Source organism: Trichoplusia ni, chromosome 9 (genome assembly GCF_003590095.1).
Source record: "Trichoplusia ni isolate ovarian cell line Hi5 chromosome 9, tn1, whole genome shotgun sequence".
Lineage (NCBI taxonomy): Eukaryota > Metazoa > Arthropoda > Insecta > Lepidoptera > Noctuidae > Trichoplusia > Trichoplusia ni.
The window spans coordinates 13,402,381-13,429,736 of record NC_039486.1 but is presented as its reverse complement, the minus strand read 5'-3'; the positions used below and the strand labels follow the sequence as shown (position 1 = coordinate 13,429,736).

The 27,356-nt window shown below is 39.1% G+C and overlaps 2 protein-coding genes across 5 annotated transcripts in view; both read right to left on the bottom strand.

Annotated features, from left to right (window-relative positions):
* Positions 1-27,356, bottom strand: part of LOC113497287 (kinesin-like protein CG14535) — a 564,341-nt gene that overhangs the window by 343,106 nt on the left and 193,879 nt on the right. The window lies entirely within an intron of this gene.
* On the bottom strand, positions 24-27,102 carry LOC113497288 (rho guanine nucleotide exchange factor 1-like). Of its 4 annotated transcripts, none has more exons than XM_026876780.1 (19): positions 27,087-27,102; positions 14,026-14,281; positions 10,491-10,594; positions 10,064-10,192; positions 8,977-9,218; positions 8,393-8,577; positions 7,822-7,986; positions 7,170-7,326; positions 6,470-6,588; positions 5,968-6,081; positions 5,439-5,539; positions 4,915-5,137; positions 4,286-4,416; positions 3,690-3,830; positions 2,988-3,188; positions 1,837-1,995; positions 1,240-1,419; positions 770-828; positions 24-587 (listed from the first exon to the last, which is right to left on the bottom strand). In XM_026876780.1, the coding sequence occupies exons 2-19, from the start codon at positions 14,127-14,129 to the stop codon at positions 564-566; spliced, it is 2,538 nt and encodes an 845-aa protein (XP_026732581.1). In that variant the 5' UTR covers positions 14,130-14,281; positions 27,087-27,102; the 3' UTR covers positions 24-563. The 4 variants fall into 4 exon arrangements, with proteins under 4 accessions (XP_026732581.1, XP_026732580.1, XP_026732582.1 ...); XM_026876779.1 differs by lacking the exon at positions 27,087-27,102 and adding an exon at positions 17,879-18,294; XM_026876781.1 differs by lacking the exon at positions 27,087-27,102 and adding an exon at positions 17,879-18,293 and having other exon boundaries at positions 1,837-1,968.

The window sequence follows — 27,356 nt, the reverse complement described above, 5'->3', positions numbered from 1 at the left end:
GAGATTAATGAAACAAAATAAAATGAAACATAAAATGTTTACACAAAATCATATATAATAATAATTCATACATTATTGTTGTCACTTAGCCTAGCGCTTACATTATTTACACGAACATATATAACTTAATCTTTGCGGAACTCGGATGACAGATAGAACATTATATATTTAACTTTATCTAGTCAATCACAATATCTCTTACGTATGGAATAATCATCTTTATAATACTAATTTAATGCAGTACTTACAATTGTAACAGAAAACAATATATAATAATTATTATTATTACAAAATATACAATGTTTGCCGTGCTCAGTAACAAACGGGGATAATTACAAAAATATTGGTTGTTAAGATATTTGCGACATCGGAAACTGTGTGACCGTTTCTGATGTGACTTTCGTATTTGTATAGTTGTGTATTCGAGTGTCGTTACGTTACGTTGGTAGTGTTAGTGAGTTCCCGCCGTCCCGTGGGCCTGCCATACTTGGAGTTAGTGAGAATAATATCACTACGCAAAACGCCGGTCAGGTTACTATTCAATACGCGTCGCTCTGGGCCGATCACCCGCCATTGCTCGGTTGATCCTGGGGACCAAACAATTATATTATTAACTTCAAAAACTTACCCAAAAAAAACAATATAAATTTTGTGCCGAATTGATAAAAGATTGTGTCCAGCACATTAATTGGAAACAACTGCGTTAGATTTAATAACATGATTTAATGTTTACAAAGTATACACAACATTATTGATTATTTCCCCTCACCTGTATAGACGGGTCGAGGCCTCCCTTTGAGAAAGCTATCTCCTCTGTCGTCTGGTGATCTGAAAGTTAATACATACAAAGTCAATTCAACTTTTGTCTTATCATACAAATTAAGAAGTGTTTGTGATCAAACTTCGAATACGTTGAATTTTCAATTTTGAAGTTTGACTGAGATTAGCAGATAGCTTATATTCCAAAATTTCTAATGGTTATAATGGTAGTTGACATACATAATTTTGTCGCGGTCATGGGTGAGTTGCACAGAAAGGCGCAATTAAATTTTTGATCGATTGTAAAAGGTGAACGCGCAGTTAGATAATTGAAGGACGACATGGAAGTCTTATGCAAGTTCCCTGCTACAGTATGGCCATTATATTATTACGCAGTTGTAGTGAGTGGGGACGATGAGCGTGTAGGTCTCTCAACACAGTGTCAGCAGTGTGGTGTTGTGGTGGTGGGTGCAGGCTCACCGTTGTAGGCGCGTGCCCGGAGCGCGTGGTTGTGGTCGGTGAGCGCGGCCAGGTGCGCGCGCAGGTCCCGCAGCGCGCCCGGCGCCGGCGCCGCCGTGAGCGCCTGCGCCAGCGTGGCCTGCAGCCCGCCCGACACGCCCAGCAGCCGGCTGGCCAGCGCCGCGCCGCTGCGGGGGGACTCTGCCCACGCGGACACGGACCATTAGTACACGGGCATACACGAAAATGGTTACAATGGTCTTTGTTTTGAGCAGAAATGGCAAAGCTAGTGAACAATCTATGGGTAAGACAGGCAATGTCTAAGTTGAAAACCGTTGTGGTTTCTTAGGTTTACGAGACATTGAAATAAAACTACTTTTATGGATTTTATCGCGGTTTAATTTTAAATTTTAGTTCCCAACGTTTCGACCATACTAAGTCAGCGTGACAATAATGAATAGATTCGTTGCGATGTCACAAAGTGACACACTAATAGGAAACCTTAACTAACTACATATTTTTTTTTACTTAATCCAGAACAGCCTGACCAGTGTAACTAACGCAAAATACATCTATAAAAGATATCATTTTTATAATATAATTAAAGATCTAACTCACCAAGCACATCGTCGAAGCTGTCGTCACAGCCGGCTACGTCTTCTTGCGTCACGTCAAAGTCCAGCATCGCGTCAGACACTTCACGGTCGAGCGCTTCAGCTGTCGCTGCGTCATCGGCTGCGACCGCACCCACTGGATAGTTTAGCATGACAAACGGCTCTGTGAGAACAATGCGGGCAATACTAACATGTTAGTTTGTTAATGATTTATGAAGTCGCAAATGACGTGGTAACAGGTAGAATTAGGATGATGACGTAAATATATCCCAGTGTAGTAATAGATGTTAAGTATTGTTCATGTGTGTATATTTTTGCTTTTAATAATGAAGTTTAGTTTACACTAGCATGATGATGATAGGGAAAACAGAACAATATTTTAAACTGAATAGCATGATTCCCAAAAGTAATTCAATTTAATCATTTTTTTTTATGGTTTACTCTATGTTCAGAGGTATTTTGAAAATGACTTGAATATATTTCCCATTTAAGGCACGTATCTTCATTGATTATAAAAACGCATGTCCTACGCGGGGATCGCATCTACGACATCGGTATCACCTCGATCCCCATTCAGTTAACCGTGCAGGGTACTAACCTAAATTGAATAAATGACTTGATTTTGAGAATTGGGGTATAATAAATGTAAGACATGTATGTGTGTTTTGATAATAACTATCGTGAGAATGATTCATTATTAAATGATGTAACGATCTCGCCGCGTCTGCTCATGATTAAGGACTCCGGTTGGGTCCGAAACTAGTCGGGCTACCCCGATAAATACGCTGGAGTAAACCGTTACACTATTTAACAATGTATGTGTGTGTGTTATGTCCCAGTAGTGCAGTGGTTCACAAACTTATTTTGTCTACTGCCCACTTTGAGAATAAATATTTCTTAGCGCCCTCATTTTTTTAATTATTTAAAAGCCACTATAACTTCAAATTAAATTAAATAATTATTGTGACCTATATATGTATATTAACGGAGAATTCTAAACGAAACTTTTACTATAACCCGCAACTTGAAACCTGAGCGCAGTAGGTAACATACAAATCAGACGCCATTTTCTTTTTGGGTCTCTTACCACCCCCAACGAGACATGTAGCGCCCACAAGGGGACTTCGGGAAATACTGCAGTAGTGTATATCATACCCATGTTGTCGTGCGCGTCGCTCCGGCGGGCGCAGGAGTCGCAGCGGCCGGGGCGCGCGCGCGCGGCCACGGCGGCCGCCTCCGTGACGCTGAGCGCGCGCGACAGCTCGCGCGTGAGGCGCGCCGCCTGCGCGTGCGCCGCCAGCAGCAGCTGCTGCAGCTCGGCGCCGCGCGCTGGCAGCTGCAGCTCGCCGCACACGTCTGCGGGGAGAGCGAGTGAGTATACTGGGATACTTGCTAAACAACCGGTCAAGTACGAGGCAGACTAGCAACTATCAGGGTTTTGTACGAGTAGGCTAAAACAAGCAATGTTTAACCTTGATTCTCAATTTAAATGTATTTTTATGAAGACGACATAAATATATCTCCGTAATTTTCAAATGTTCAGATATTACGGTTCCTGTTATACAGCCTGGTTAAAGATGTACCGATAGAAAAAAAAATCAAAAATCGAAATATATACTGTGTCCGAGGGGCTGGGCAATAGGCCTCCATCAAAACATTCCACGATTCTTTCCTCTTCTATTGACGTAGATACCTTTGCCCAACAGGCTTATTCTCTTACTATTTTAGTTTGACTATCTTTTGTTTTCGTCGACATCAGTATTTCCATTTTTGTAACACAGGGCGGTATTTCTGTTTCTTGTAAGTCAACACCAAGCATTATAGTAAACTCTATCATGTAATCAGTTGTGTACTCACCGACTTCCCCGAGCGAGTCGGCGACGGCGAGGTCCGCGAGGTGCGCGTAGCTGTGCGGCGGGACTCCCAGCACGGCGCCCACGATGCCCGCCTTGGCGCGGAGGGCGCGCGCTATCACCTCGTCCAGGCGCCGGAGACGCTCTGGGGGAGGGGAACTTGTGAGGAGAGGTAGCATACGGATAGACGAGTGGCTGAGCTCAATATACCAAAACCCATTCAGCATGACGTGTCGAGCAAGATGATAGTTTGTGTGATCTACTAATGTTTGTTTTAAGTTTGAATGGCTTTTGTAAAATTCGTCTTAACACAAGGATAATACAGAGGTGGCAGTCGTTTTTAAAGAAAAAACAAACATATAGTGTTTTCGTCGTATCGATTATTGATCGAGAAAAGGCTCATAACCAATTACAAATTCAAATTTTAAAAAATAAATCCCATCTTACACACGTCATCTCATCTCAAACAAAACAAAGCATGTACTCATAATACGAGGTTGGACCTGAGCTGATTGCACTGTAGTACTGTATTATTATTATTTACCACCTGTAACTTCCTCAATGAGCACAATGCAAGTGATGACCCTAGCGACCCCGTACCTTGATGCGTGTATGCGTGCGTGGCGGTCCCGGCGGCGGCGGGCGCGGCCACGCTCACGGCGCTGGCGGGCTCCAGCGCGCCCGGGGACGCGCCGTGGGTGCTGATGCGGCCCACTGTCGGCCGCCGGACTCTGCGGACACAAGCAGGCGTGTTGGTAACCGGTGACAACTACTACACGGGTCCAAAGGAATCCGAATTTCACAAGCACGATAATTTAGATCACAAATACAATACCAATACCAATAACCGTTTTAACGGTTTTGTGGAGCATTTAATTTAATGATTTATTTTTATAACAGAGAAATAAAAACTTGAACTGAACTGACAACATTCGAAAAAATTCACTGTGAACAAACACTATTTTGATGGGGAGACAACATTACAACGTCCAACAATAAAATTTTAAGTAGTATATTCCACGCTGTCTCCTCAAATATAATACTATGCACATGAATAACTGCCCCCTCCATTATATTGCTATCCACGTGATACAAAATGCCTTATAAATAAATTCCTTGAAAATGATTATCAAACATTAACCTTAAGCCATTAAACCCTTACCATATTAGGTACTTCACTGATTGAACAAAAAAATCTTTTTTTTGTACAAATACAAGCTGCCACTCACTTATGCTTATCCTCCTTCTCGCTGAGCTCTGGGTCCTTGTCGACGGAGCCCCTCTCGTCCTTGTCTCCGCTCCTCTTGTCCTCCTCCCTCCGCGCGTCCTCCCGCTCCGCCGAGCTCCGCTCCAGAGAACTCCGCTCCTTCTCGACCTCTACCTGCTCGTCGCCGGCGGCCGTTGATGATGACTTCTCGGACGCGTCCGAGGGGTTTCGGGATACATTGATTCCTAGTAAGTGAAAGTTTTGTGATAAAGTTGTGTTAATTCTTCTATAATAATTAGGTTAAAAAAAATGAATCCCACACTAATGCGGGGTGAACTGGCTGACACGTCGCGTATTTAATTTTCGGTCTGGTGATCTCTGCAACCCGTGACTATACGGGAGTTATTTTCCCAGCAGTGGGAAAGTAGCAGGCTGGTATTATATAGTAAAACTCAAAAAATATTTAGTTCTTTGATCAATAAAGTTAAAAAATACTCTTTTATGAAAAGGCAACTTAATGTTCTCTAAGTTCTAGCTAGATCATACCTGAGTCATCAGTGGACCTGCTGTGCGAGTGAGACGGCGTGATGGTGGACTTCAGCTCCGTGAGCTTGGCGAGCGGCGCCTCCTGGATGTGCTTCACCCATCTGTATATATTAATGTCATGGTTAAGAGAGTATTCAACTATAGGAAGACAGATAGCTTGTCTAATTGATAAAAAGGATTAGATTTAGAATACTTTTTTTGTTAAATTAGATTATTATTTATTATTTACTAAATTTAAAAAAAAGTTTTTGTTGCTAAAGTTAGTGTATCATTAATATACTACTGCTAAGTGTTAACAATATAACCAGGTTACCTAAAAAATAAGCTTTAAAAATTTACTATCGGTTGCCACACTTCATTTTGTCTTCATGTGATGCGCTATCAAGTGATAGCTTCCTAAGATACCACTTGGTCTCTGGCGAACCATACGACATACAGACAGACAAAAAACCTTTACAAAAGAGTAACGTTTAACTCTTTACGTACGTAACCCTAACTGATAGGTATAGTTAATTATATTTGTACTCACGACGCGTATTCGGACGCGGTGTTGGCAGACAGCTCGTGCATCTGCACGCCGTTGATGTTCATCAGGAAGAACGTGTTGCGGACCGCCGCGTTCGGCCGGAATAGTACCTTGTCCCTGTAGGAATAAAGATCATTATTGCATGCGGTTTATTTAAACGGTTTTAAGGCAAGTAATCAATACTGTGAGTATCAGCAATAGAGATTTCTTTAGGGTTACCCATTTTAAATCCTATTCTACTAATATTATAAACGCGACAGTTTATATGTGTGGATGTTTATTCCACTTTCACGCAAAAACTACTAAACGAAGAAAAAGATTTAGATGAAACTTGATATACAAATAGTTTATAACCTGGAATCACACATAATCCTTATCTCGATTTTGTGTTTGAATGGGATCATATCGATTTGTAGCGGGCAAGCGGGCAACAGCTCGGAGGACGTTCACTAAAAATCCTAGTTTGACCACGCCATGTGGCGGGGTTATATTTCATTATGCTCACCATTTGATGAGTGGTGATAGCTGTTGCTGCTGACTGTTGTTGGGCTGCGGGATCGGCTTCAGCACGAACTTGTCACCCTCGCGCTGCAGTAGCACCAGGCTGTCTTCCAGCATCAGGGCCTGAATGGAAACATCATGGTTTTAGTATGAAGCCTTCAATTTGTGGTATGCTTCCAAAGAAACAAGGATCACATACATTAAATTTGATTAATCAATCAATCACTCATTTTTTTGAGAATGGTGCAAATACTGGTTACATTATTATTTTCATTTGATTTGATTAGTTCAAAACCATTCGCTGAAATGTATAGGATAAACTAAATCCAGACGCGGAACAAATGATCATGCTTATCGCGCAAACCTTTTTCCTGGGTAGAAATCAAACCCGCGACATCCAGCGTAGCAGTTAGGGTCCCACTTGACCAACAGGCCAGCCCTCATGGCATACACACCAAAGCGTAAGTTGAAACCATAACCCTATCTCCTCAGTCATACTGTCTGTAGTTATTGACTGTACAGATAGCCGAGTGGTTGAGGTCACCACGCCAAACCCACTGAGCGCAACGTGTCACGGGTATTTGTGTGATCCACGAATCTTTGTTCTGAGTCTGGGAGTCTTTGTGTAAGTGAAACCGGCCGCGACGCTTACTGCGCGAGTATAAGGTATTTATTGGAGCTAGGCCTTGCTATGTAATACATACGAGCACATTGATCCTCTTGCTGGAGTCGTTCCTGAGCGTGAGGTCGCCCTCGGTCCTGAGCGCATGCTGCGTGAGGTCCAGGCGCCGCAGCTCGTCCCACTCCGAGCTCAGCGACGTCGGGACGCGGATCTCCAGCTTGCTCTGGATCGAGCGTAATCTGCGTAGAGGGAAATGTAACGTGGTTAAAATAGTGCAAGTCAGCAATACTGGAAGTTAAAATAGTTGTTTCAGATTTTAGCTGAACTACAGCTCCAAATTTACGATTTTGAAATTTGATCATTATAGAAACGGATACGATACGGACGGACACGGATAGTCCAGTGTAGAGGCTTGCGAGTTCGATCCCCGCGTAGGACAAATTTTCTGTGCAATCCGTGTTCTGAGTTCGAGTGCCTTTATGACTTGAATGTTTGTGAAACCTCATGAATTAGATTCCTTAGTGCGAAAGTATTTTTTTAAATACTAGAAAAAAGAATTTTAAATTACAAGTCCTACCTTACAGCGCGATTGCAATTGGTGTACAGAAGTTAGATGGAACTACAGGCTACGTATTTCTTTAATTCTTACCAAAACGAAGCCTTATGACTCAGCTAATAAGTAAAGATCTATTTTAGAATATCTATTTTAGTTAACTTTTATTAACTACCCTTACCTATGCTCATTCTCAGCTGTCCTGATGGCAGTATCGACGCGGTGTAACACGTCCTTAGCCACATCATGCGCGCGCTTCAGCCGCGCCAGGTCCTCGTCTGCTTCACCGTCACCCTCGGAGACTGTCTTCAGAATGCCCTCGAGGAGGAGCTGGTATTTCGTTAACCTGGGAATGGATGGAGAGATTTAGGTTATACTTTTAACAGTAAGTTAAATTGAGACAGGTGTTCTTCCTTTCCCTTTACCCTTACTGTGCGCTACAGGGTCACTAATGTTCTCAATAATATTATGGTCAATCGTCTGTTAATATGTATACTACAGGGAAGTAAACGTAAAAGTAATTAGAATTTTAGATATAACTAGCTAGCAAAGGAGTTTTGGGAAATTAAAAATCGACCGTATGAAAAATAGATACCGTCAGATTACCGAATATGTCCACATACTATCATAAGAATCGGTCGAGTCGTTCCGGAGGAGTTCAATTTCGTGCACAGAGACACGTGTGACACGAGAATTTTATTCGTAAGATTTTACGTCAATGTCTGTTCGTTTACTCGTGCAGTGCTACTGACCTCTGCCAGACGCAGGCCAGCATGTCCTTGAGCTGCAGCCTCCCGCAGCGCGGCTGCTGCTCGCGCGCGGCCAGGAACTGGTGCAGCTCCTTACTCTTGCGGCGCCGCTCCCGCAGCGCGTCCAGGGCCATGCGCTGGCCGCGGCAGAACTTCGACACGCACGACGCGTAGCCCGAGTCGCCCAGCTGAGGTAACATGTACTTATACAATTCTGATAGAGGACTAATTAATAATCCTCAAGTAAACATTTTTAAAAACTTTCTGGTGTGGTCAGGTACTGAGAATTAAGATTTATTTTCTTATTTTACCAGGTCACTTCATCAGCAATTTGTCTTCAGATTTCTGTGTCTGATAATATTTCCTACAACAGGGTTGTTAAAAAGCGGAAAAATTTGACAATCAAGATTAAAGTCATACCTCGAATAGTAATAAAAAAGTATGAATGACCTCAAAAAGGTGACTAGCTCGGACTGGAAGCGGAAGGTGGAGGACCGGTGTTTGTGGTGCAAATTGGGAGACCAGCAGTGGACCTCGATAGGTTGAATTGAGATGAATGATACTATCTCACAATATTAGCCACTCACAGCATTCAAGAGAGCATCAGCGACGGGTCGTATCTGCACGACGTGGTTGGCGGCGTCGTTCCTGGCGCTCCTGAGCTCGGTGTAGAGGCGCGAGTGTCGCTCCCTGACGGCCGGCAGGTTGGGGAACAGCGAGCGCAGCTCGTCGCCCGGCAGCAGGCTCGCGTGCCGCTCCAGCGGACGCAGGAACAGCCCGCCCAGGACACGCAGCCATCTCACGTGCGAGCCTTCTGACACTATCAGTTCTGGAAGACAGATAATGTTAAGATGGAGTTGATTACTTCTGATCTTGAAATTTGCGCAATTTCGTCAACTTTTGTGATGTAAGACGTTTTTGCAAGACGGCAGAGACATGGAAAAAGCGTAAATAAGTTACATAGTCATTTGTGATAAAAGTTGATCAAACCCACAGCTCATCGGTGGTCGGTCCTAAAAAGAGACTTAAAATTTAAACCACATCTATTCTGAACAAACTCAATTTTTTTTTCAATATACATTTCAGCATAAGAAATTGCGTAGTAGACAGAATTATAGTTAAAAACAATAGTGGTATGAGCAATAAATTTATAGGCACCACTTACATAGTTCAGTCGTAACGTATGTATTTGCATAAGCGTAAACAAGCTTTCACAATTCTTTAATGCGATGAATTTTTATAATCGTATTTACTTTGCCCGGGGGCCTACTAACCACCCGTTATACCAAATCAGTTTCAGCTATCGAAGCGAAACAGAACATTGCACAACGTAGACTGGCGTCTCGCTTCTACAACTGTGAGACTTACAGAGTCTATGGTAGGCAGTTGACAGGTTCTTCAGTTTTAATGATCCGCTAGAAAGTATGCATGGCCTAGAATGTCTCTGTCACTCTTAAATAGTCCTTTCTGAACTTATTAAATGATGCAACGGTTTCGAGTTCAAGCGAGTTCGTCTCGCGACTCCACCGCGTCGACTCATGATTAAGGACTCCGGTTGGGTCCGAAACTAGTCGGGCATCCCCGATAAATACGCGTGAGTAAACCGTTGCTTCATTTAATAATGAATCATTCTAATGATAGTTACTTCTAGAACTTAGCTTCTGAATAACTTACCATGAATGACCTCCTGCCTCTTCCTGAGAGTGGCGGAGAGTTCCAGTGAGTCCAGTACGTGTGGCGGCAGGCTGTCGGCCCACTGCGCCGCTAGGGGCTCCTCCTCCTCCGACCAGTCTGATTGAGAGGCTGCAAGAATAGAGAAATAATGTTTAATAACACACAATTGATATTCCGTCATCATGATATCTGCCCCAAAAAGCTAAAACTATCCCGGTCTTGGAAAAAAAAAAAGAGACTTGAAAACCAAAGATTTGTAAACGGATTTTTCTTGATTAGGGTATCAGGACCTAACTTACAAATCCTTCTTAAATCGGTTCAAAATTGTGTCACTGTGTTACTTTACGAATCGATATGCGATATATTGCCATAACTCCCATTTTCCATTACACCTTATTTGAGGCAGTATTAGGTTCTATTAACTTACCTTGCTGCTCAGCAGCTACGGTATTGCTCTCATTACTCCTGGACGAGAGGCTGGAGCTGCTCGAGCTACCAGAGGGCGCGGTGGCTGCACCCGGCTCCAAGTCACTGTAATACATAGTGTATAGTTAGATATGGAATATGAAGGAATTCTGGATGATCATACAAAAAGGGCAGAGCAAAGACTTCCTTTTTTTCGATTCATTTTTCCATCGTAAACTATTATTTGACTAAATTTAATAATGTAAATCTGTTTAGCCAATCAGGCACATTTCCAAAAATTATTGGACACGTTTAACCGAAAAATGTGGAACGTGGAAAATAAATAAAACACTCAGTATGGTGATGGGGGCCAAAACATCACTTGCTAGTAAAAAGCGTACTGGTAAGTGACGTCACGAGATTTTAAATAACTGAAGTCTCTTAATTTTTTGTTTACGAGATGAAAGGAAAAACACCTATCAAATATTTTTTGGACATCGGTATGACAGACTAAACGGATTTTCTTCTCTCAAACCCTAGAGCTTATTAAAAAATCTGGTGTCGAATATATTCTTTCACTACCAATTTGGATGAAAGCAACTGAAGGTAAAGTGGGTATTTTTTCGATGTGTGTCGTTCATCGACCAGATTCTTACCTTGGCAATGCATTACCGTGCAACTATTGTATAGCATCGCAAAGTATTTGGGGATCGATCGGCGGATTTGTTTTGTGTATTTTGGCAGTCATATATTATTATGTTTATAGTTGGAGCTTCGATCACGACACACGTATATGCTCTCCAAAGATAACGTTAAACCGTAAAGCTATTTTAAATCGGTATCGGTAATATTTTGCTAATTTTACGGGAGTTTATTTTTACTGACGTAAACTTTCCATAACGTATACTGGTTGAAATAAGATAGTACAAAACAGGTATCTTTGTATAAATCATTCATTAGTGTAGCCGAGTACGATGCTTTGTAAAGCATTCGGTCATCCGAATCCAATCAACGCGAACACTGCCAATTGAGCTCGCAGCTCGCCGCGAGCAAAGGTCAGAAGGAAACGCAAGTCCAAACATCGGGCGGGAAGTTGTAAAACCATTGCTAATTCTGTCGCGGGCTTATGAAATACTGCGCACCGTTTGATTGCAACGCGTGCGACCTTATGTTGGATGAATTAGCTCAGTGTAACGGTACGTAATCAGAACATCCTTTGGCTGATGAGTCGTTAATGTTTCCTGTGGCGCGGGGAATTGGAAAGAGGCCACGAGGATCCCTAATGTAGTTAAGGTACTAAGGTATCGACAGGATATTGCGAAGTGAGTCTTCGATTACATCCCTGCGGGTTAACTGCCTAATAGAGCAGAAATTATCGAAACCATTTATTTTATATGTAATCCTTTCAAATGAAATTTAAAAGCCACAAACTCCTCTTATTTCTAAAAACCTAAGTCTATAATAGAAATATTCAGTCTCAGAAACAGGCCACGTAGTTACGGGTGGCCGACAAATTGCGACCACTTAGTACTCACCAGTAAAATTTAGTGGCGACGTGCCGTCATTACATGCTGCCTCGACAATTGTCATCTAGGAGCTCTATACGAGCACCTACGACTGAGTCCGTTGTTATTAGCATATTATTAGTAGAGTGCCCATCTTCACTGAACACTTCTGCAAGATATTACATCCAGTATTTGTAACGCTCTTGCCTCTTATCCAAGGTAACATTTTGGAAATATGCATACAAGACTAATCAATTGTTTGATAACCTCGTTTTTAACATTGCAGAGAATAATTTTAATTTAATTAGCCATACATCAATAACTATGGACAAAAGTCGTATTTTAGGTAAAGGCCAGCATGATTTGATTACGTCGATTTACGGTAATGCGATATATTCCACATCACGGCAAAATTTTGTAAAGGCAAATAATTTTCGAAATATCAGTTCGGAAATAGAATAAATCTTGGTTCGTAATAAAGAGATCGTTGCGATTCATTCAGGGCGAGGAGGTGCCCCGAAACACTCTTAAAGCACATTTACGGGACGTGAAAAGAAACGAAATGGACCGCATTGATTTGATTCAGATCCGATCGGGAACAGGGCAAATGGTAATGTTAGGGTGTTTTACAGAAAATGGAACTTAGAACTGTGGTTTGCTTGCCATTAATGACAAGCAAACGTTTCAAGCTTATGTAAAAGGATTGTAAAGTAATACATACATTTAAACAAGTTAAATTTTCATTTCGACCATTATGGTAAGAACGAGCATAATTCGTGAATTATGATATCATTGAATTAACTTTTACAACAAGCTACGGAATTTTATTAAACCTTGAAAAAGTCCTAAATTAATAACTCTAATCCCAGGAGTATTCCCATCCACCTATTACTTAATTCCATCAAAAGAATTTTCCATTCCAGCCATGATTACAGTGAATTAGCTTTTACTTGAAAATGAAAAACAAGTTTGTTCTGAAACTTTCCGCGACATTGTCACGGGCATGACGGGACCATCACGTAGATTGTAATTCCTTTAATAACGTAGACTTGGCAGTGGTTAATGGGTTTTCGTACTTAATGGGAAAGTTCCATGCGCCGCGGAAACTTGCGGGCACTCGGGATTGATCGACTTGCGAAGAATTTGAACTTTAATACACTTTAAAGACATAAGAAATTTGACATGCAGATCAAAAAAATATTCTTTAAAATTGTCAAGATTCTATAAAAAATATAGATTTTGGTTTAGTTTTTTAACCTACACGGCTCAATTTTTCCTTAACATTTTACTGATAACATTTTTAAACTGGAAGGAAATTAAATTTAAAATTCACAGACGAATTCGGCATAAGAAACAAGCTGTTTTGCACTCTTCTCAATAAATGCACATCAGTAATGAGTAAGTAATCACTATACCAACCATGATCCACATTTGGTCATCGGACGGACATATTCCGAAGAGATTCCTACAATCCTGCGACAGTGTCGGTCGGAAGTAACAATTTAACTAACGCTCGGATAAGAGTCAGCTGATAAGTGGCGAGTTATCGTAATCGTCCGGTATGTGTGTGGTGATAACACGCGTACTACGGAATGTATAGAAATTATTTAGAAGGGTTTTAGCTTAAATTTTAAAATGCAAGTTTTGAGGTATCTGAGGGTCTATAATTATAGAGCCTTCCTCTTAAAGTAAGACTTTATCATACAGAGTAGTGGTGTCTCTCTTTAGAAATAATGATGGAACTTCTTGAATTATAGTTTTCAGGCACTGTTAGTTACATTTAATTTTAAGTACCTGCTTCTAGTTTCAAACAATTAATTTTTGTTGCTTCAATCACACTACTCACTTATTTTACGTGATTACATATACATTACAATGGCGCCAATAATCACGAACCTATTAATGATTATTTGATAAACTTCAAATTGGACCGACCATCTATTTATCATATACACTGATTTGATAACATATAATACTCCCAATCATCTTAGATTTAACATAATTAGAATTAATAGGAGAATATCAATGATATCCTTGTCTTTTAACAATTACCTTTCAGACAATGTTCTCCTGGCAAGCATAGCCACGGTGGGAGGTTGTCTGCCGGCTGGTAGCGAGACATTCCTGGAGACGCGAGGTGGTGCTGGCGTTGCCATGGTTACCAACTAATCACTGCTTCACTTGTCACCGATTAACACTTTATTGTTTAATCACTTATTGTCATTGTCAGTTTATACACTGGGTTTACGTTTTTATAATTAGTTTGGTTTTATTAATCACTGGTTACCTAAATTGAATACGTGATTTTCTGCAGTAGACAGAAGACAATAATTAAATAGGTATAATGTAATAGGGTATCTAACAAAACTTAGCACATAATTTGCCTACAACTACGCTTCAGTTAAAAAACACCCCTACACTAACCAACACACCTATCATCAAACAACTATAAATCCATTAATTACCAAACGAAAGCCAACGAATGACAAAACGAGCTCAGTAATTAACGACACCAAAAAATAGGTCAAATAGCGACAACAGTCCGGTTTAATTCAAGATCAATAACAAATCGGTGTGGTACCTCTGTATTGTTTACCGAGCGGTAACGTATCGGCCCGCTGTGGGTAAACCTTGTTAATTCGGGTACACCTCGGTAACAATATTTACGATGGCAAAGAAGCTCTATAAGCAATCTGGTTGTGTGTTGGGGAAAGCAGAGATTGCCCCTAGGGACTGACGTGATATTTTTCGATCGCTGATATCTTTTCTGAAGGCTTAGCCATGACACTCATTCTCACCTAAAACATTATCACTTTCAAGCCGTGGCGCTGAGACCCTCTGAAGATAATTATCCTGACACAGCTACCTTGTTTAGTATTCCAACCCAAACGTCAAGTGTACACCATAATTACGTGACGTAGTTGTGAGACAAAGCTCAATGCTGGCCGACATAATGGTAGATAATAGTCTATAGCCATATCGAGAGCGTTATAGACTAAAACCTATGTTAATGCCTGCCCAGGTCCGCCTGCAAGCACGGAAAATGATATAATTATGTTTTTAATACCTTTATAGGAATAAGGAAAGGACAGTTACATGGTTTTACTTGATTTCTGAGTTTTATGCGATGTTTTCACTGTTTACGTTGAGGTCAGCTTTATGCGGTCGTCGTCATTAGTTTTTACTTGCGTGCTGATTTATTACCAGGAACTGTTTTTATTGGAGCTATCCTTTTGTGAATTTTAAACAGTTTGGTATCGTTACCTTAGAGGGAAACTTGATATTATATCAAGATTTGATCCAATGTTCCAGGGAGATAGATACGACCAAGAGTAAGTAAGTAGTGAGCAAATGGAAACTAGACAAAATAAAATCGTTACAAAAGTCTTTCAAGAGGTTTACTCAAAATAACAGTTAAAAATATATATCAATACTGTCAATTATTAATAAGCCTAGTTAAAGTCTGCGTGTTTAGCCGTGCTCTTGTTCAATTCACAAGGACCGGGTGTAAAATGAACCAACGCTCAACGATCAATCTCATTACAGACACGATTAACCCAAGACAATGGAAGATTCCGATTGTTTTCCATTCTTTTCTAGTCTTAGATAGTTTATAATTATAATCTAGACATCATCAGCGTCTAGGCTAAAACGGTCTAGATGTAAACAGAGTCGTTTTACTACGGGTAATTTTTATCGTGAAAACCGCGTTTTCTTTGATGTCTAAACTAATATCGTGATTAAATGTAGCTTAAATAGATTTTAGTTATGATTTGCAGCAAAATCTTGTGTATAATAAAATTCTGATAGTATGAGTTTTTTGCTGTAGGCATTTTGTACCACAATACTATTTTATGAGTGTAAACCATAATTTTTGCAAAGTAAATATTTTAATTATACTTTTTGATAAATAAAAACATAATATATGAAAATCGAAAATTAATTTAATCACATTTTAATAAATAAAGTCCTACAATTTTAATACCATGCTTGAAAGTGCACTTTGCAATAATGACTCACAGTTTTCATAATTTTTTATTCTAACCTACTAAATCCACATGTACCATTATCTTCAGAGCCCTTAGTCATAGCGAACATCAACGGAAACGATATACGGAAGAGATAATAATTAACTATCAAAAGTAACGTTAGATCACTACATACACGACGTAATAGTTTGTAATGACCGATCTTGAGTTTAAAAATGCATAGTTACCAGTTAAAACTCGAGATAAAAGTAAAAGTTAATCTGAGTATTACGGTGCGTTATAGAAAACAAGGAAAGCGTGATGTTACCGAAACATGTATTTTAATTGTTTATGTCTGTTTTACATGAAGACTATCTCGCAGTCTAGTGGGATCTCGTGTCGACCTGCACGACTCAGGTGTGGGGTAAATGTAGCTAATTGTTTTATATGCATACATTGTTATAATATTACAATAGGATCTATTTCTCTGTTTAACATGTAATGTTTTTATATCTAATAGTTTTTATATACAAATCTTGTCATCCTAAGCTTGGGTATAAGCCAATCTTATCAATAACTGAAGCATTTTTTTTATTATACGATCACCCATATATTAAAACTTAAATAACTCACTTGACATATTCGATGCGATGTCTATTTATTCCGAGGCAACTCAGTTATGAAAAATTAATAAGATCAATTTGAATTTGAAAACTACTCTTATAATAAAGCTGTGCATTATAATAAATCAAACTTAACTACTAACTGTATAGTTAACTGCATAGATTTCCTAGTTAGTGTTAATTTAAAGTGCCTAAGTACCGATATTCTCGTCACGGTGTTGAGCGGGTGCCATCGATCGTGACTGAGACACTTAACTGTCACTAATTACTGCCTAACTCAAGCTAAATGTGTGTTTGTTTGTAAAGCTGATGTTACTTACGAGGTAGGGTTTTACGACGAGGTGAAAAGGAAATATCGATAAACATGAAAAACTACCTAAGGCGAAAAAGTATTTAGTGTTTTGTACGAAAATAAGTAAAAAAGATGAAGAAAAGAGTTGACATTCCATAATTAAAATAAATGATATGAAAACCAAAATTGCAAGTTAAAAAATATTTGTAGCAATCACGGAAAAAAAAACTGAGCTATATTCAGACATAGAACTAGAGCATATAACTATATGTTAAAAAACGTATAAGAATTTACTACTTACAAGACAAGCAAAATCAAAACTTTAAACATATAAATTGATGGTATTTGCTTAAGATCGCTCATCTAGTCAGCCACCGAAACTCATAAGACTATCAGTATTTATAATCAGCCGACGCAAACCAGATGCCCGCATTATGAGGTTTAAAATAATCATCAATTGAGAAACACTCCATAATTTTTTAAACTTCACCTGTATTCTCTAATGGCTCAGTGGTTAAGAAACAACAACAGTACACAAGTTCAAACCCTGGTAATGTTGTATGAGAGAACATTTCTCGAATATAATTCGGCGTAATTTGTTTAAGATATTGCATAATCTACATCCACGTTACTCGGGAGATTCCAATGTTTAAATGAATGTCAATCAGTATTAAATTAAACAGATATTGAGGAACGTCGTAAACCTACAAAATGTTTGTCAAAATTAAAATAATTACCAACTAAATTACAAAACTAATCAAGATACTAGATGGATAGTCATAAGCTATTCTTTCTAATTGTTTTGTTCGATACCCAAAAACCGACACTCTGTGTTAAACCTATTAAAATATTTCGAATTGAAATATTTGTAATGAATAGAGGTGAGACGGTTAAGAATCTCCGATCACTGTACACATGACCATCCTACATCATAACCCGTCATCCGATTTAAAAACAAAATAAGATCGTATTCATAACATCGCCACACAATAGGCACAATCAATCACTTCATTGATACTAACACAGAATCAAAAGTAAACACTGTTATCATAATTAACGCGATCACTCGAGCACTCGATTAATCGATTTAAATCGATATAAAAGTACAATCGATTACACAGTGGCGTCCTCTCAACGCGGGATCCACAGCGCGACTGCATGCGATCTAGTCGGGAAAGCGTTCGCTATGGTGTTATATCATTACGCTAGTTATGTAAAGGTGGTGGCGAGGGTCATGTGTGACGTTTGTGAATGTGCCTGTATTGTGTGCACTTGACGTATCGGCAGGTTATTATAATATTAAAGGAATTCTTATCATTGTGCTGTTTATAGTCGTGTCGATATTACCTGTCTGTGAGTCTCTGTTAGACGGTCAATTGGAATAGTTTCAGTTTTATCGAATGCGCAATATGTGTAAAAATTATTGATGTAGTGAGACCAATAACAATCATAATCATTTAGGGAGTATGTAAGTCTTGTACGTGGAACAAAACTTTCCGAATCTGAGGATAAACATACGGTAATGAGTAAAGCCCCTAATTACTCGACCATAATTTCAAACATATTTAAAATTCCATACATATCTACAATCTACATGTAACAGACCCTAAACAACCAGTAAAAGCGACCACAATAAGAAGAAATACCTTTTAAACTTCAATTGAATTATCTAGTCTGGAAACCATTCTGTTTCAAGGAATCCTTGAAAACAAAACAAAGTAAAACCTCCATTAGTGATATTGATGAATCAAATAAATATCAAAAAGCTTTCTTCATAGATTTCGCCGCAACGTTTATTGTTTCACTAAACAATATCGCGTGCAAGCTCCAGAACTATTACTGAACTCACAATCGCAAACCAATTGCCATGATTTTGCGATGACTGTCAAAATTCTGTACAGTGACAGCGATATCGCAAAGCTGCGGCTATTGCTTTGCTCTTGCTTGTTAGATAGTAGCAGTGCTATGCAGTCAACAGCAAGGAGTTGTCAAGGTGTTCCGCTGACGTCACGGGGCGCGCCTCCCACTGCCCCGGCGAAAATGGAACGCATAAAGACAGTATTGTCCACTCAGACTTGTATGGACGCGGCGACCACGCTTTCGGGGTAATATGAGATATGAAGGGGGAGATTGTATGGAGTTTGTAAGAGCATGAGCTTATCCATAGATAATTATTTGGGTGGGCATCAACAATTTTAATAATCAGCAAAATCGTAAGATGGACTTCTGTCAAGTTATCGAGGAGATGATTACATATATTTTTGCTTGTTGAAACGTAACCATTTGGAAATTGCTTCTTTTATGCAAACAAAATAAAAATATTCAAACCGCCTTTTAATTTTTTTAACTTCAGGGTTCGCACATAAGCACGAAAGTCAGTCTTCTGGAAATATTCAACCATCGCTGCTGAATGACATATGACACAACGAAGCAGGTTATAAATTAAGATTGATTTATAGTCCACACGGATTTTTCAACTATTAAAAAAAATTCAGGACTGTCCTAGGAATTCCCAACGTGTGTGGACCCCACGTATCATTATGTCCGCGAGTTATATGTTTGTGGCGGCGTTATGGTGTTCTTATGGTGTTTGTCGCCATTTGTCATTGCCGTAGGTTCAGGTCAGTGTGGGATCGTAAATCGCCAGGCCAATATAGGTGTGGCCACCACGACGCGTGGTGTTTGCCTTCCACATCAATTAACCGGAGTTTAAACCTGTTCTGGTATTTTCCTCTAAGATAACACGTGTGAGGGAAAATTTTCTGGATCGTACGCGGTAAAATTTGACTTGACATAAAATTCGACAGGTTTTGGGAATGAAATGTTGGATGCGTAATTTTGTATGAAACTCCTGAATATTTATGGAATTTTCCTCGATTGGATTATTTATTATATTGATTATTGGGTTTAAGAAAATATTAGTGCAATAGAATTTTCTAAACAACGTGTATTATCCAGATTAAAACATCAAGCTAACAACAAAATCTTTAATCTTGATGCAACAAGCAATGAAGTCGATATTTCATGATAATCTTTGGAGCGAGGTTCTGTGACATCACCAGCGGGGCAGTAAGACGTAGGTACAATTACGATAGCTTTGTTATACGGCTTCTGGAGTCGAGTGTCTTCCGCGAGTCGCGAGCGCCCCACTTGACACCGCCGCTAAGCCTTCCTCGGTCACGTGTCGCTAACACAGCATTGGTTTCATCTTCGAGAACCGTTTGAGCTAACACGAACCTAATTAGGACAAGAATTTAAAGAACTTCCAATTGAGATGACTCTTTGTAAAACCGCAATCATTTTAGTAGCACGAACTTCAGTAATGAAGATCAAAAACATAAATTATAAGAACCATCAAAGAAATATAACTGACCTTATGTAGGCCACGATCTGTTTAAAGTTCAGATGAACTAGAAATTATCCGAACTGTCGAGATAATGTATTTCTAATACGAACGAGATCAATGCCTCCCATTAATATAGCTAAAATAATTCTGCGTACAAAATACTAATCGTACGCGAACACAAACAACGAAGGATTAATAGCGGTCATAAAACCTTTATCATTTGCTGAACTCTCAGAAAATTAAACTAAAAACATGAATCATATCGGCCCTAATAAATAAATATATTTTTTTAATAATACGGTCGCGCCTGTTTACCAGAATAGACCGCGGGAATGGGTCAATGATGTATTGCGGGTCGTATCGCGTCGCGTTTCCCGCGCAAATGCACGTCACTTTGACAGCTTTCAAACATGGCTGTCATGCCTGATGGGAGACTAATCCGGCGCTGAAAATTAAGCTGTACGCAGTTATTAGCAGTTTTGTAAACGGGCGTGAGTCAGGGTTACATAAGTAGGAGTAATCAAGTGGGAGCAACAATACCGATATAGAACTACGCGAACAAAAACGGACACTCATCTTGGCAGAATTTATTATTCAATTGTCATAGGGCTATATTTCACCGGGACACCATGGCGGTGCAACCATTTGCGCCACCGTGGTGTCCGTAAGCTACCAAACTAGACACCATACAGACACCAGAGTCGCCACACTACACTGAAGACAGAGTCAAAATGGACGTTGAAGAGACAGCACTACTGCTGTATGTACGTAGGAAAAGAGCGTTAAAGAGAAAAAAGAAACAGTGGTGGGTTCATCCTTATTTAGCCGATCGCTGTAAGAAAGGACAATTCGTTAACATATACGACGATCTAAGAAGATATCCGGATAAGTTTTTTGGCTATGTGAGGATGTCCTTGAGGTCCTTTGATGAGTTGTGTGAACATGATTTGTTGAAGCAAGACACAATATTAAGAAAATCAACCGTGGCGGCGCAACCAGTAACATTCTGTGCACGCGTCCGAGTTGGTCGCGCCGCCAAATTGGTTGCGCAACCAAACGGACACCAGGTGAGTAACTCTCTATAGAGCTGTATACATTTTGTTGGTAGCGGCGACTGGTTGCGCCGCCATGGTGTCCCGGTGAAGTATAGCCCATAGGTAACAGAGTAGGTATGCAGAAAGTGGTTTGCCAAAATAATGACAGCAATATCCTGTCGGGATCGTTTGTAATAAAGGACCTAACAGAGGTCAATGATCTGTTCTGTGGGAGTTTTATTAAACGAAGCACCCATATGTTTACATTAAACGATAAAACAGATCATTCAAAACAATTCTAAATGTTCCTGTTTACCTCTCGTTTGCATAAAACACACGGGCTATAGCGACAATAAGGTAGATTTATTTGAAAGCTTATCCATACGAACGAAATTCGAGGGCACCCAAAATCCTGCTTTATTAATAAATAAACGTGACAACGTGAATGAACACAGCAACCGGACACAGCACCCACTGCAAAATACCGAATTGAAATAGCCCCAAGTGAAAATAAATAAACATGAAATAATGAAAGAAAAGAAGACAGATCACAGTAATGGCAGTTGTACAAACCGCAGTATGACGACAACATATAAAATCTATTTTCCATCATGGACGTAGTAATTAAAAAGTTTCAATGTATTTGCGAAGAGACTTGAGTATTGGCAGCCGATCAAAGGCATCAAGAAATACATCCCCCTGTCAGCGCATAAATCTCTGAGATAGTTGAGCCAACCTTTACACACATATGGGTGCAAGTTATTTCTCTAAACTATTCAATTTGATTACAATATGGACGTCATAGCGTCTTTAACACGTCCTAGTATGGTTGGTGTTGTTGATGTTAGTAGGATGTTTATCACGATAAAATGACGTGTGAGGTCTATTCCTCAGATATAAGAAGAAAATATTAAGTTGATAGAGAAATGTGTAGTCTAAAGTATCTATTGAATGCCTAGAAAACACCATATTTAAAGCAGAAATATCGTAAAAAGTCCTAAAAAATTTTCGGTAGCGACCGTCACCAGAGGTCTCCTGTGTCTGACCTAGCGACTATTTCCGTCAGCCGACCGGCCCGGCCCGGCTCGTGATGAAATAATTACCCGTACACAAGCACTCGTTCCGTGAATTTGTTCCGAGTGCGGCTCTAACATTCGACATAGTCTAGATATTTAGTACCAAATTGCGAATGTTTGTAGTTTGTATGACTTTTGAAATGTTGCTATTAAATTTATAAAGAAAACAACACAGTTTTAGTCACGTTCCTTTATAGTAAACAAGAGAATATAAGAAAAACTGTTTATATGAGAGTGATGACAAAACGACAACTCGGTGTCAGCGGATTCTCGGTAGTAGAGGTAATGAATCAGAATGGGAGGAAAAATATTAATGGGTTTATTTTGAAGAGTGAAATATAGAAAGGCGTGAGAAATGGAGATGACGAAGGTCAGCCTTGAACGAAGTGGAATGGACATTAAAATATAATCCGGTCATTATTAATCTACTCGTAAAATGTGATGATCTTATCTAATCGGGATCAGGAAGATCTTATCGAATTTAGTAATTAGACTATGATTAATACTTTAGGGAATTGATCAAAAACTCATAATTAAAGATTTATGGAAATGGAAAAGTCAACCTAATTATGTCGACGCGAACGATACTTAATTTAGAAAAAATGATAAGAGGTCCCTTAAATTTTCCTGCCCTTTAGTTTAAGCCAAGTGATATCATATTTACCAAAAGGCTTAGCCAAACGGCCAGACATGACGTTGACACTCCAGCACAAATGATAAACCGAAATCACAGTTAAAACAATGAAATCACGCGACATAAGCTCCTGTACTTTTCCGATGCTGCCGTCAATCAAAACCCCTATAATCTTATCAGTAGTCGGGATAAGTGGAAATGTTTTACCAAATCCTGAAGCACTTGGTGATAGTTAAACATGGGCATGTAAAAAGCTGATGGAAACAGTCGGAATTGTAACCTTCAATGGCATTTAGATAGTGGATGGAATAGAACCGATGTTTGGTCGTATAGATAGTACAGTTATTGTTCACCAATTACGAGTATTGAAGTAATGATAATATTAAAAGCTTTGAATGTATTTTGCTATCACGCTAGTAATTATAGCAATATTAAATATTCAGTTGACTATATAAAAATGATGATGATGGAATATTTGATCGAAGATTTAACCAGGAAGATTCAGAGCAAGAAAGCTACTTGAAGAATTATTTCAATGTCGAGAAGGTCAATGCTAAAGCAGATGAAACTTTGCTTACATAACTACTTCGTTACTTCATAAATATCAGAGAAACGTTCAAATCCTTCGACTTCCGCATCGAAAAGATTACACATACGTGGGATATTTAGAAGAATTTCCTCGCCCCAGAGCGATTCACAAGACAAAAATATAAATTCCGATCGGATATGAAACGTGCTGATCAGTTGTTATATAAACATAAAAATAAACGAAGCCGCTAATGATAACATGATCCGTTGATCGCGAACGCTGAGACTTACATTACAGTTTATTCAATAGGAACTGGCTGAAGGTTTTAATTAAGGCTATTCAGAACTATCTATAGATATTAGAACTGGTAATGATTCGCGAGGTTATCTAAACTTTTAATATTGGTATGAATCTGAAACTGCAAAGTAGCAACAATATTATAATTAGAGAAAATCAAGTAGGCACGTCATCACTTAAAAATTTGGGCACATGACAGCAACCTAGTTTAATAGTAATAAAGATGTGTTACACTTATGTGATAACGATTTATGGCATCCGACCAGTCATAGATTTTCCTGAACGAATTTTTAATTATACCTAAAGTAACACAAACTATTTAAGAAACAGGAGTTGTAACTGAATACTAAACAGAACTGACCTTCACGAATGCGATGAAAAACCACTGAACATCTCAACAACACTGGGACTCCCTGTTTGAATCCAATGTGAAAAACATTATAGTTACAGCGAGTAACACATCTGTTGATACAAAACAAAAACCCACACGAAAATTGAAAAACATCGGAAAAATAGTTGTAAATATTTTCAAGGAACGACTATAGCGTAGAGCTGTGATACGCAGTACAGCCGCACCTGGTCCTATCCATTCATGATTTCAAGACCCTTCCGGACTTCAGATAGGCTATAATTATTCATTCTGGGTTATCAAATATATCTCAACAGTCACAAATAGTCAAGGCGAAATAGATGGAATTCCTGATGAATGGATTAGTTGTGTGGTGGAAATTCGTTAATACGAGATTTTTTTACTTCAAATACAAATCTTTTTATTCGTCCATGCAGGTGTATAATACAAGAGGTGTTACTATAAATTGAAATTGAAATTAATGAACAAATTCTATTCGGTTGAACTGAGGAAATAGGGCATAAAAGTTAAAAAATAGTCGGACTCTAAATAGATACAAAATCTATTTTTCAAAAAGTCAACATAACAGAAACGCTGGAAGCCGTAATAAAAACGTTTGCAACGAAGTAGATCAGACACATCAGCTAAAACATCCATAGGGAATAGTAAAAGGCAACCGACCAAATCAGCGGATGATGTCCCACTAAAAACTAGACTTCGTAACCAGACCACTCACTAAATATAGGCTAGATGTTGACGATAAAATATTATTTTGCTCGCACAAGTCACATTATGCATCAATAAAATGTTACGAATAGCGGCAAGTGATGAGTTACGATGGCATTCGACGGACGGAAGTCTCGGTAAATGTGTACGGCTTACGTCGTAAAACTATCGTAATCGTGGAGTGCTTTAGGAGTGAGGGTGGCGAATCTAGTTCATTAGCTACTGTTTGTATTGGAAAACATTTAGAATTATGGTATGTAAAGACGATTTTTAGAAATGATGAGATGACATATACTGACAATTATAGTTGAACCCATGAAACTATATTCGCATAGATTTCTAAAAGTTAGGTATCACATAAACGAGATTGTATTGTTTAATAAAGCCAAACACAAATAAAACCTTTGAGGCATCAATCCTGCCACATTCACCCTGGTCAATTCAACTTCCATCGGAAATTGGCTTAAATAAAATGTTTAAATAAGAAATTTCGCTAGAGAGAGGTCTGGTAGAAAAAATAAAAGGATTTGCCATAGCCTATATAAAAAAAAAAACTAGCCGTAAACCCTTCTGATTTAAGACTTTTTTTGGTAACCAAAAATCAATTTCTAATGGAACTCCAAAGAATGAAGCGGCTGTGTCAACTGCCCCTCATCTCGTGACCGACACCACACGAGCTGGCACCCAGCCAGGGCATCGGCGGAGCATGCCCGACTAAGATACAAACATTTACCTATTTTGTCACTTGAACTGCTTGGGTTCTGACTACGGTTTATCGTTATTTCTTGTTCAAACCCAAGCTTTTCTAATCATGCCTCGAAATAAATAAATTCTGTGACTTCATAGTTTATACTTAGGTTTCAATATTAAACAAATTGCAAGTCATTTAATTTACATTGAGAAAACGTTATATCAAGTTGAATACTAAAAGGACTAGAACGTTAAAGAATCCACACCCTTTCCTCCAAAGATCTAAAAGGGTTCTATTGGTAAAGTTAGGAAAACTTTAAACAACAAGAGTTAAGTCCCTGAAGTTTTCACAAGTCACCATCAACATACAATCACTTTTGGCCATGTAAACAGGATCACTGCGGAGAACACACCATCTCCCTCATCATTTAAACCTGTAATCGTCGCTTGATTGCAAGAAGACCAATACGAGTTTCTACCACATTCAATTCCAGTGAAATCCTCTTGTAACGCGAGGATCGAGTGCGCAGACAGCATGACAACTGTTTACGTTCACATCGATGAGACAATGGCAGCGATGGCGGCCAAAGTAAATACCGTTCACGTCGCGACGTCGCTTCCGTGCGCTGATAAGGTAGGGGGAGCTGGGCAGACAGTTTAACTGTGCACTTCTGGTATAAGCGTGATGTATGGAGTTCTGTTAGTCGGAATTCTGGTTTACATTGAATTGTTTGTAGCAATGATAATAATTGATACCAAGTGCGAGTGTTATCGACATTACCAAGACTGGTTCCATTTGTAAGAGAGGAAGACCGGGTCCAATAGGTATTCGGGAAACTAATCTATTTGGAACAACTTACCAACGGACTCTATCTTCTCTATATGACCCATCCTATATCTATCTATATTCTCTAGGAATATCACCAAAAAAGAAGGAATAATCTTGCCTTTGATAGTGTCATCAGGAAAGGTATCGCATGGACCAAGGATGGACAATGGAACGAGGATAGAGACCAATGAAAGACGATGGAACTGATTGAAACAATTTCACAACACTTAATCCACGTGTACAGATGAATGGCCCTGAATCTGAACTAGTCTGTGAAGGAATAAGGAAACCTATGGAGTCGCCATGTTATTAAATATCGTCTATGTAACCCTACACACGATTGTCTATTGTTAGCGCACGCACTGCGTGTCTCAACTATGTATAATGAGTGTTTATACATATATAGTGGATTTAACACCTTATGAGTGAGAGACACGCTCCTGAATATCCCAGAGAAAAATAACAAAGTTGTGTATGCAATAAATAATTTTATAAATAAAGAAGAAAAATATAAAAATGACTACCTTAATAACGAATACTAAAATGGGGTAAATTTTGAATTAAATCCAAAATTGCATACCATTAAAATACGCAGATAAGAAAATGTAAAATTTAATTAATCTATTTTAAGTATTTTTTTAATAATGTAAAATAATTTAAAATTAAATTAAAACCATCCGCGAAAACATTATCGAAAATTCCAAATTTCATATAACTTACAAATTGAATGGCATTAAACCAAAAATTTCCTAACCATAATTGATCACAAAATCACACAGTTCATTCAAAGTTCACACAAAATGATCACTGAGTGCAAGGCTCCCGAAACGCCGCAGTGCGCGTTCGATCGCGTCGCGTGCCGTACTGAAAACTGTAACTGTGTAGATCCTGCACAAAACCAAACCACGCCGACTGAAACCTCGTTACATACAACACCTACGTGCCGAAAGATCAAGCGGAACTGGACGTATAGACCAGATATAGAGATAC